Here is a 12,472-nt window from a genome sequence, read left to right as displayed (position 1 = left end):
TACTATCAGTGTGTTGTCAGTGGAGACTGCATGGCTACGTGTTTGATTTTATACACCTGTTAGCAAATGATGTGACTAACGCCTAAACTCAATCATTATGTCCATATACTGGCCTGATCACAGTTTATATTTATCATACTAGTAGAATGCTTAGGTGACTCTTGGCTACTGTACTAAAATGTCTGCATTTTATTCTTTTTACTGCATTTGTAACCCTATAGAAATAAACGTTATATTTCTCTGTAATGCTAATTTAGGTAAATTCTGTGCCATTTCTACATCTTGGAAATATTTATGTACTAGCATCAATAAGGGTAATCAGCAAATGTGTGCATGTGTCCCATTTCAGATTCTCCCCCCTAGTTTTTGCTATACTGTTAGTTAATACAATCAGACAAACAAACAAATAAACAAAATACTACCATATTGTTATTATTATGTTAATAATATACTATTTACCGGCACACAGCAGGAATAGTTTATCAGAACATTTTTATTTAAAAATCCACTATGTACAAAACCCATAATGAAAACAGACATTACATGAAGGTATAAAAGCTCCATCATTCACTTTAAATTGAGTCCAGGAGTCATACTGGTTCTTTCCACCAAGTTCAGCTTTGAGTGAGTGCATTTCACCTGCAGGTACAGTGTCTATTACTCCCCGGAGCCTGTGGCTGTGCGTTAGCCTCTTGGACCGTTCTCCAGGGCTCTGTGGAGAGAAAATCAGAGAAATTACCTGTTGGCTCTAACAGTAATGCTCAGGTTAATTGAGCAGAAGGAAAGATAACCAAAGAGAAACGAGAGTTACGCAAAGTGCAGAAAAATACCAAATGCCTGGTCTGAACAAATGGGCTCAATCACACGTCCACCAGCTGCTTGATGTACAATTGCCATAATCGAAAAAAGTTATCTTGTGGTTGAGGCGATTTCATTACACCAGCATTCCCTAATTGTATTCGCTTTTCCGCCAAAGGCCTTTCAATCTTTCCAGCGTTAGTGCAAACGGCCGGTTTCTACACAGGGGGAAAACAAGAGTACTCAGCCTAATGATAATTAAATGGCAGTACCAGACTAAATAGCAGGGTTTCCAAAGAGACCAATGTCCGGGGTGAATTGACGCTGCCCATACACACTCAGAAGGGCCCTCAGCGATTATAGAGATTTTCAAGGTTTCTGTATACCTGACTTTAGATCCATGTTCTGTAGACCTGACTTTAGATCCAGTTCTAAGCCATAGTTCCCTTGGTATGAATGCACGTGGTATTATATACAGTACTATGCTCAAGGCAGAAAAGAAGTTCTACATTTTTCTAGAAAATCAGTTACAGTTCACTCATCTCCTCTTGCCCTTCAGCCTCCTCTCTATTCAACTGCTTCTCGGAGTTGCTAGAATAGTGAGACAAATCACATAGCTCTCCTTAGAAAAACTTTTCAAATTAATTAACAACCAGGCTTAGCTGCTTCTGGGTCAATAACCTGCCAACATCATTTCCTGCTTTCTGTTTCCAGCAAGACAACTCAAAGGGGCATCTTTAAAAAGGAAGCATCACAGGAGACAAGCTGAGAAGAAAGTGCACCCATAGGAAGGTAAGATATAGGACATCATTACACAACTGCACAGTTCTTTTCTCCTTTATTCTGCAAAGAATGACTCTTTAGCCATCGCAACAAATATGAGTGCTTCAATACATTTTGTATTCTCCACTCCTACTTGTGGGTACGTATTTGTGATTACTTGGCTGAGGCTTTCTTTCATGTTTCTGCCCCAGATGTCACACTGGATAGTTTAAAGTGAGCCGTCTGTGCCTCTAATATTTCTGTTTGTCTATTCAAACCAACTTTGGTTCTTTTCTGTGTCATTATCTAATGCTAGTCTTTTTTCTGAAATTGATGATGTCTGACTTTTGCTGACATCTCATTTCATCAGCTCAGATACTGAATACGTCGTCTAACGTTGAGCTGATTCATCAGTATTTCCTTTCCTTTAAATAAAATATTACTTCTCATATGGCAATAAAGACTTTTGCACAGTGCAAAAGGAAAAGGACACCTAAAATGACAGCAGATCCTTCATGTGACAGCTGTTTTATAAATACTTCTCCTTCTGTCAGCAAAGACATTTGCAGAGATAAAAGCAGAAAAGAGGCGAACATTCATTAAACTAATATGGGCTGTCACAAACAACTACAAAAGCAATTTATTAATCGACCCATTAGTAATTGAGAAATGGAACACTTACGAACCATACATAGCCTTACAAACATTTCAAAATACTTTCCAAATAGATTCTAAAACAGATGAACAAAGAACTCTTGTGAAAAACTGGATGGGAAAAATAAATAAATATCCTGATTTTATAAAATACAACATTTTTGCTGCAAACTTTAATGCACTATTTATTTATTTGTTTAACTAAATAGATAAATAAACACTAAAGTTTGCAAAAAAAGGTCATTTTTAAATTTATTTTCTTATGGAAAAATCAACAAAACATGTCATTTGACCAACATCAAGTGGCTAAAGCTAATATACAATTCAAAGGCAAGACTGTGTAAACAAATGATGCAATTACATATATTGACATCTCATGCTTTACAAGTCAAAATTAAAACACAAACAACATTTGAAAAAAATAAGGAAAATAATCATACTCTATTTTAGGTTTCAGTTTAAAACTGTAATTAACAGCTCTTTTTTTTTAAACTAACGTTTTTCTGCTTTATGTTAACTTGTCTAAAAAATACACTTGAGGCGTGTCCAGCAGGCTTTGCTTCTTACTGTAGGAAAGACAAGGAGGAGAATTTAAACAAATGCAGCAACATGTAAGCCGCCACCTTATCACTGCATATTTATCAATAAAGTACATTTTTAACACTTTTTACTAGAGCAATAGCATTTAATCAAGTGTTTATGACATCCTATTGCAAATATTGCAAAAAGTATGAAACTGTTTCATCTCCACAGTTAATTTAAGAGGAGAAAAGGTGCCTTTGTTCTACAACCATGCAGCGAAAATGGACAAACCTGGATCTTAGACAAAAGAAGCACAGTTAGAACCTGAACAGAGCTGAAAATAGATGCTGGTCACACAGTGAGATAAGGCTCGCTTGCTGTGTATGGTAAGCAAGTTGACCAGTGATGGCATGCGCAAACCCCCTGAAACCCACAGTGTGAAGGTGACATCTCCTTTGCACGATCACCTGCTGCACTCACGGATTGATGACGCACACATTTCATTACAAGGGCTTTAGTGTTGGGAAGCATAGAGGCTCAGCCATATGTTTTCATTACACTCAAGCAGCTGGAGACGCCTGAAAGCCATTCCTCAGGGGGAAACTGGTCACAGAGACTATTAATCTCAGTCGCAAAGCAGCGAAGGGGGACAATGTGACCATTTGAAATACCATAACAATAACACTCTTTTGCAGGTCTGGACAATTCGTTCAGCATTATTTGCGGGGCATTTGCAACGGTTTAGCCAAGTCCAGTGATCCTAATATTTTCCAGCTCAGGTCCTAACAAGTGGAACGAATCAATTCGTCCTGGCTAAAATGGAGGAGCTTTGAGGTGGCTTCATAGCCTGAGCAGAAGTCATCATGGGCCAAGGACTTCTGTCAAGTGAGATGGCAGAGTTAGGGACTCAGCACATCAAAATGTACATGCATAAACAGCGCTTGTCCTTGGGCCCTCTAATCTAAGCCTTTTCCAGACAAGGACACAAACGAAATGATGCAAAAATGATGGGGAATTGGACAATGTTTGATGAGTCACTGAATAAGTAAACAGTCTCCTGGAGTGCTTATGTTTTGAAAAAATCTGATTAGGCCTTTTCATGAAACATGATTTTTTACCTAATGCACTAGATAATTAATAGATTCATTTTGATTTGTTAATTTGCTCTTTTAAAACAGCATGTGTAAATATATCTTTTATTTTTCTGTTGTATACTCTTGTACTCGGTTATGTCTCTGTCTGTTTTCTGGTGTTCTACATGCCGTTATGAGCATCTTTGGATCTTTAAAACAATTGTTATTACTAAATGCTTGAAAACCTCCCAGAGAGAAAAATCTACTGATTTTTCATACCTGCAACAGGCTTACATTTTTCTGTGCAATTGTTAAATTGCTTTAGCTGTACAAGCACAGCAGTGAACAGTGTTGTTTTTCTGATAAATGAAAGTTGAACAGCATCTATATCAAAACTGTAAATAAAAACACACAGCCAGTCTAAAATGATTACTTAGATGCACATACACTACATATACTATATAATTACAGTAGATTATTTATCATTCACCTTGTGGTGTTCCCAAAAAACTTGAATAAAAGATCTTAAAAATACCTTCTGGTCTCTAGCTTTTAGTATTCCAATCATGCTATATTTGGTGTTTTACCTTGACATATTTCTTTTTTTTTTAATAAACACTCATTTCAACACATTCCAAAAAAGTATCCCACTCTGATACAACACCCTTCTTTTAAACATTTAATGATTATTTGGAGACTGAAGACACAAACTGATCCAGTTTTGAGTTTTTGCCATTCTTCTGTTAGATAAGTCTTCAGCTGCACAACCATACAGGGCCTTTGTTTTTATATTTTGTCCTTCAAAATTCACCACACGTTTTCAATGGGAGGCAGATCTTGGCGTTGTCATACCGAAATAAGCAGGGACATTCCTGAAAAAGACATCAATCTAGTAAGGAGTATACATTGCTTCAAAAAGTGCAGGTATCTTTTAGTATTAGCGGTGCCTTCACAGGTATGAAAGTTAGACCCTACCTTTTGAACTTTACACTGGTAACAATTTGGATGGTCCTTTTCTTCTTTGGTCTGGAGAACATGATGTCCAGTATTTCCACAAACAATCCGAAAAGTTTCTAATGTGCATCAGTCCATTTCATATAAGCTCAAGCACAAAGAAGTCGTGTGAACTTTGTTGACTTACAGCTTCCAGTGTACATAGTACAGTTTTAACTTGCATTTGAGGATGTGGCAACAAGAAGTGTATATTGACCACGGTTTGTCTAAATATTCCTGAGTCCATGTGGTGATATCCATCACTGAAGCACGCCGGTTTTTAATGCTATGCCGCCTGAAACACTGAAGGTCATGGGCATTCAGTTGTAGTTTTATGGCCTAACACTTTACATTCCCATTTTTTTCAGATTTCCTAAAACTTCAAATAATATTATGCATGGTAAAGGGTGAATTGCATAACATTTTCAAAATTATCACTGAAACTGTTTTAAACTGTTTCATTATTTACTGACACATTTCTTGGCAAAGTGGTGAGCCTCGACCCATCCCTGCACACAAAGAATAGGCTTTTCCTGGAACCATAATCATGGCTACATATATTTGACACTTTAAACAGAAACAAAACAAAAGGCAAAAAGAATATCTCCAGTGTTAACATAAACCTACTTACATCAGCATAAATTTTACAAAAGAGAAGATGACTAGATTGATGCAGACTCTCCAACAGCAAGCAGGAGGGCGAGCAAGAGGTGTGTTCCCTCCAGTGGAAAGAGCGATTTCCACTCACTGCTGGGACTTAGTTTTTATGGTCTCCTTAACACCAAGGAGCCTCCCATATGGAATAACTTACTTTTACATGAAGAGGCTCCTACAATAGTTTACTCTTCAGATGTACTTTTTGCCCACAGTCAGAGAGCAAGCCATGGACATCTTGTCTATACTGAAGAGGAAAACAAAATTCCACCACTGGAATTTGGGTCACATGTTCACATACATAAGAGGCGTGTTGGGAATACCGTTTACATGCATGTGTTATGACCCACTCATCTTCCTCACAATCTTTCCCCTCACTACCATTGCGAACATACTCATGGAGTCACAGTTAACTACTGTTTACAAAACAGTTCTGATAGTAGATTCTGTTTGGCTGAGCCATATTTGACGCAGTTATAAAATACGTGACACATATACACCAATGACCACATTCATCAAGTGTGTCCTGTACTATTGTGACAAGATACTAAAGATGGTTGCATGGATCGAAGAACATGAGACTGACAGTTGTTTTCAGGAATCAGGGCATTCATGAGGTAAACAGGCTCCTAGATTAATATTTAAACTGAAAGGGTTTCCTCGCTGACAGATGAAGGATTTGCTCTAAAATGGCAACATACAAAGTAAAGAATGCGTTAGTTGAATGCACACCACTGCTAGCCTGGTGCAAACATAACGCTGCAAATCCTGTAAGGATGCTAGCAGAAATTATCGCAGTAGTCAGACAAACAAAGGCTATTGATAAACAAAGGCTATTGATAAAGGTTTCTTCAGTAAACACTGCTACATTATGCATGGCTGGCACAAACTAATCATTATACAAAATCATTAAAAAGGTCATGAAATAACAAATATATAATGACTGCCTACAGAAAGTCAGCATAAGAAATAGGCTATTCTGTGGCAACTGTTGCTTGGCAACATTTTTGGAAGGATTATCACAATTATTATTCACATTAATTGAAATTATTTGTTTTACATTGGTGTATTTAATCTTACTGTATGTTGTTGCTCTCAAGGATTATTAATGTATTATATTACAGGCTGTAAGTTGTAGATATGCCTTCTCATGGATAAAAACTCACCCATGTGAGGAAAAAACAAAAAACCCACAAATTATACTTTCCTCCAGTGTACCTGTCTCACAAAGCTGTTCAGAACCAGCGACCGACATCAAGCATTTACCTCCTACTCCCAGAACAGTCAGATTAAATGCAAAACAAATGACACTGCTGGGTATATAGTGACAACCGTAAGTCTTAGGGGCGGTTTAACTAAATAGAGATGGAGTAGGGGGTCTTTACGTTTCATAAACAATGGCAAAGCCAATAATAGGCAGATCCATTCCTGAAACATATTAAATCGTTCCACTTCCCTTTGTATTACAGAACAGGGTCTCAGAAGTGGCCGAAATATTTGGCATTTCACTCTCAGAACAAAGTGTAAACAGCTGGGGCCTTGTGGGGGTAAGATCTTACTTTCAAAGACCTGACCCATGTATCATAATTTTAATAGAAAAAAATAAGATCATAATAAATTATGATCATTTCATACTAACATGTTCATTTATACTAAGTCATGCTAGTAGAAGTCCACAATGGTTGTCCGTTAAAGTAAAGCAATATTCCACAACAGTCCTGTGTATCTGGTAATTGAGCACAATGCGATAATAAACACAGTAATGTTATCGTGGACACCCTGGAACACTATCACTGCAATTTAGTCAAACAGGTAGCAGTTTTACTTGAGGTTTCTTAGACACAGAGCAGCTCTGCTCTCACAAACTCCCACTGCACTCTCACGCTCTGATCACGTGAAACAGTCCCTCCTCTGAGCAGAGCTTGTAAACAATCACAATCAAACAGCTACAGTACAGCAGAAGGACGAACAGACAGATTTTTTTTCTTTTTCTCCTTAAAAAAGGCGAAAACACGTCTCGGCCAGCATGGAGAAAAGAAAAATGCTCAAGCTTTGTTTTGTATGCTCAAGTCCATTTGTAGATGCGAGTCATGTAGTTTTAAACTTTGTGGAAAAAAATTCCACCATCATTACGTTGATCCTAACATATAATAAAAAAATCTCATATTACCCCTAGCAGAAATTTCTGATAAACAGAACCTACCAATATAGTAAGTTTCCAGGTTATGAAGTGTTACATAATGACTGGTGCGCCATGTACGTGGTGATTATGTAATACAGCGAAGCATATGGCGTTTTTTATGTTTATATTTGCATTTATGGCATTTGGCAGAGGTTTTCTCCAGTGCGACTTACAATTTTATCATTTTTACAGAGGTAAGCAAAAGCAGCAGTGTTAGGAGTGTTGCCCAATGACTCTTATGGGTATAGCATAGGGTGCTTGCCCAGGTGGCGGATCAAACACCGGTCTGCAGCATGGAAGTGTAATACTGGCACAAGCCTATTTGACAATATGTCAAAGAAATATAGTTATTATAGAATGGAAACAAGGGTAAATTGCCTCATGCTATGATTTTGAACCCCCATGCTTGTCAATTAGGATCATTCCACTCCATATGGAGGCCCTAGGGGTCTTTAGGCTGATGAGCTGCACCAAAAAAAGATTTCCATCATTCCGGAACCCTGGTAGGATTCATCATGGTAAAAGCCATCATGATGGAGCAAAGGGACTAGTTCACATGATGACAGGAAAAAATTAAGCCAATGATGCACTGACTTAATACAATGAATATAATTTCCTTTGTGGTCATGTCTCATAAAGTGCCAGTACTGAATGCAGAAAGTTAGAGTACAGCTGGTGTATTTTCTGAAATAAGAATTATGGATATTCCTGAGAATGATGTCTACACCGATAACTGCAAGCAGATTTGGCAGAGATCAGGGTGCTGCTTCATACACCTGATAACAGCAACCGTAAATGTTGTGGCTTCACTGATATGTCTTATCTGACATATAGTATAAAATGAGATCCATTTTTATCACCCGACAACAGAATTCCTGTCCACTTCTGCCTTGGCCACAGCTCCCAGCCCCTATTTTCACAACAGCACAACAATATAAACCTTGATGGGTGTGAGGGAGATGTCTAAAATGAAATTTCACCCTTTTTCTACAAAGACACACCCATTTCCAGGTTGATAACATCAATGAAAATTGCAGACCTTACCAGATCCTTGCAGACCTTTACAACATCCTGCTGCTATGATAATTGCAGATCATTACAACATCGTACTTCACAATGTATCTACTGGACGCACAATATATCAGCAGTCGATACATTATTTAGCGATACGTGACAAAACATTTTAAGTCCATCCATTCTTATGAATCTGATATTGAAATTATGGTTGATAATTACAATAAATTTTTTTTTTGTCCTATTTTTAGCTTGTGCTAAATTTCACGCACTAAAGCATGTGTAGAAGCATGTGTAGTCACTAAAAATCTACCTTCGTCTACTGACATCCCAAAAGTGTTCTACTGGATTCAGATCTGGTGACTGGGAAGGCCAATGAAGAACAATGAACTCACTCTCATGTTCATGAAACCAGTTTGAGACAACTTTTGCTTTGTGACATGGTGTATTATAACGCTGGGAGTATTCAATAGAAGATAGGGAAATTGTGGCCATGAAAAGATGCACATGGTCAGCAACAATACTCAAATAGGCCGTGGCATTCGAGCGATAATTAATGGGTACTAAACAGGCCAAAAAGTGTCAAGAAAACATTCTTCACTCCATTACACCATCTCCGCCAGCCTGGACTGTTGACGCAAGGAAGGTTGGGTCCATGGATTCATGCTGTTGGTGCCAAATTCTGATCCTACTATCTGTGTGCCTCAGCAGAATTCGAGATTCATCAGACCAGGCTACATTTCTCAGGGCTTCTATTGGTGAGTCTGTGCCCATTGCAGCTTCTGTTTTCTGTTGACTGAAAAGAGGAGTCCAAAGTAGTCTTCTGCTGTTGTAGCCCATGCACTCAAGGTTTGACATGCTGTGCATTCTGAGATGCTTTTCTGCTCACCACAATTGTATATAGTGGTTATCTGAATAACTGTAGCCTTTGTCAGCACGAACCAGTTTGAGCATTCTCCATTAACCTCTCTCATCAACTAGGTTGATGAGGTCTTTTTTGCAATATTCTGAGTAAACTCTAGAGACTATTGCGCGTGAAAATCCCAGGAGATCAGCAGCACCAACAATCATGGCACAGTCAAAATCAGTGAGATCACATTTTTTCCTCACTCTGATGATTGATGTGAACATTACCTGAGGCTGTTTACCCATATCTGCATGATTTTATGCACTGCACGACTGCCACACTATTGGCTGATTAGATAATTGCATGAAATTACAGGTACACAGGTGTTCCTAATAGAGTACAGAACCTTGACAGGACAAGCTGTCGAATGTTTAATCATTTTTTGAAGTAGCTGCTAAACACTTCTAATTAACAGAAACACTTAGAAATGCAACATTAGTAAAGTGACCTGAGGATGCCGGCCTGTATCGGCATGATTTTATGCACTGCACTACTGCCACATTTTTGGCTAATATGATAGCACAAATTAACTGAAATCTAACACTAGTAATAGTAATTTTAGTAATGACAATGATGGGCTTTAGTGATTTTACAAATCACTTACGAATCATGCATCACACTGCGAATTGCGCTTCCTCAGGGAGCAATTTAGTTTGGTTTGTGAGAACACCAGCATGGAAGAAAAGCTACTATTAATGACTGTTCTGCTGCTTCAGAATCAACACCAGCATGTTTTCTTTTCTGGTGGTCGAAGGCAACACTGTACTTCTGTGGAAAGCCAGTCAGACCTGCTTGTGTTTAATGTAACTACTTTATTTATTTTAAGAAAATGCCCCCAGACTTTACTTCTTTTTCAACTTCTAGCTACAATTGTTCTTCTTCTTTCACTATCCATACACAAAATTACAACACTATAAGGAAATTGCTGCTCTGTTCAGCTTACGTTATTAACTTACTCTAGGTTTGATACCACTTTGAAAATGTAAATGAAAAATTGACAATGGAAATATCTGCTGACAACTTTTAATGTCAGTGTTATTGACAACGATCAAATAACACATTATTAGATTATGTAGTATTGTGGAGGCAAGCCAAGTTTGATGAATTATCTCAAATAAGCATAGTGATCCTTATCTAAGTACCACTTGGTAGGCTACATGCCTTTCACTACAGCTGATTTCAGTTCATTTGCACCATCACTGGCACACACACTATTAATCAATCACTGATGCCTACTAGAGAGATTTTGAACTTTAGAAATACCGATAAGTACTTATTGCCTGTAAAACGCTGTTTGAGTCAGTCTCAATTTTCCCTTCGCCTACAAAGTTGTAACTGAGAAAAGATTTTGTTATAACAACGACACCATGCTAGAAATTGCCACTGTTCAATTATCCATAACTTGTTTCAAGAATGTTAAATTCAACACACATTGGAAATTCTTGTCATTGTAGCACCGCTCACAGGAAAAACTTTGAGTTCTCCAAAAGGAAATGCTTGTGAGCTTCCTAAACTGCTGCCTCCCTGGTGACCTACTCTGAGTAGGAGTGATCACTCCATCAAAAGACGGCAATTTCTTTCCATCTGGACGGACTGCAAGGAGGCCATATTCACTCCACATGTGGCGCAGTAACACATAGGCAGCGTGGGCTAACCACCAGCTAAACGCAGAGGTTTAATTCGATAACCCTGGAGGAGGGAAGTTCATGAGCCAAAAACTGTTCATTCCAGGGTAGAGGAAGTGAGTTATGGAAAAACTGGCAAGCATAAAATAAAGCATAGCAGTGCATTAATGTGAATGGCAGTCTGCATGTGTTTAGAACAAGAGCGCAGGATCTCTAGAGACTTCAGTGAACTTTAAAAATGAATCAACAGCCTTCTTGTTTTCATGTTAAAAGGTTATATACTGCTAGAAACAATTAGCATAAACTGAAGCATGGATGAGTCTTTTAGAGTTAGTCTTTTTAGAGTTTCAATATAGATAGACACTGATAGATAGACACTGTTCTAAACAAAATAATGACAATTAATACAAATGACTTATTTTTTACCAGGTCATTCATGTTACAAGAGAAATAAAACATATATATTCATTTAAACATATATCACAAGAAATACATTTAAACATATTACAAAGATGTTATTCCAATTTTATCAATGTTTTTGTGTATAACACCGAATAGTAGAGGATCACTTACTCCGAACGCTTCTACAAGGTCCTCAGTTGAAAACATCAGAAATGGAGCTACAAGACAAAACCAAAGACTTTATTTAGCATTTTATATGAAGCACAAAGAGATTCATGAGACAGAATGTTATTCTGACTTTATTAAAAGCCCTACAGACAGAACAGTGGACAAAAATGCCATCATAAGAAATAGGCCTATGGAGACCTCATCTGATGGCACTTAATCACATGGGTGGGTGTACTCAAACATCTGGCTGATGTCGTGTTTGCCGTGCAGGCTTCTGTTTAGCTTACTGTGTCTGAACTGTTTGTCATTTCTTTTAATGGTAATCTCTGCCAACAAAGAGAAGCTATTTTCCAAACCACTCAGAGCCAAAGTCTAAGACAAAGTCACTGACGGACCACAGACGCAATCATTTTAGCTTAGAAATGTAATTCTTCATACATCTCAGCGTTCAAGAGAAACACATAATGGGGATTTTTCACATTGTTCTGCAAGGCAACCCGAGATAGAAAAGAGATACAATGCAGTTTTAATGCATTTATCAGTTACACATGTTGTGTTTGCCATCCAAACCATTCCACATCCTCAGGGCTGCATCATGTTCTTTTTTTATTATTCTATGGGATGTTAAATAAGCATAGGTTACATTAAGTCTTCTTACAACAAATCTGACAAGTTACACACAAAGGTCTAACATGAAGATGAGAGAGAGAGAGAGAGA

At 37.8% G+C, this 12,472-nt stretch overlaps 1 protein-coding gene across 2 annotated transcripts in view; it reads right to left on the bottom strand.

Annotated features, from left to right (window-relative positions):
• Positions 1–491: 491 nt before the first annotated feature.
• The window catches only part of rad18 (RAD18 E3 ubiquitin protein ligase), a 70,655-nt gene continuing 58,674 nt past the window's right edge, over positions 492–12,472 (bottom strand). For both annotated transcript variants that reach the window (XM_036570967.1, XM_036570968.1), the window contains 2 exons: positions 11,758–11,804; positions 492–712 (listed from right to left, as the gene is read on the bottom strand). In XM_036570967.1, the coding sequence (XP_036426860.1) occupies positions 11,780–11,804 (25 nt within the window). In that variant the 3' untranslated portion in view covers positions 492–712; positions 11,758–11,779. The remainder of the gene's footprint in view (positions 713–11,757; positions 11,805–12,472) is intronic.

Source organism: Colossoma macropomum, unplaced genomic scaffold, assembly GCF_904425465.1.
Source record: "Colossoma macropomum unplaced genomic scaffold, Colossoma_macropomum, whole genome shotgun sequence".
Taxonomy (NCBI): domain Eukaryota; kingdom Metazoa; phylum Chordata; class Actinopteri; order Characiformes; family Serrasalmidae; genus Colossoma; species Colossoma macropomum.
Note: the sequence above shows the minus strand (reverse complement) of the source record. Positions and strands in the feature narration are given on the sequence as shown.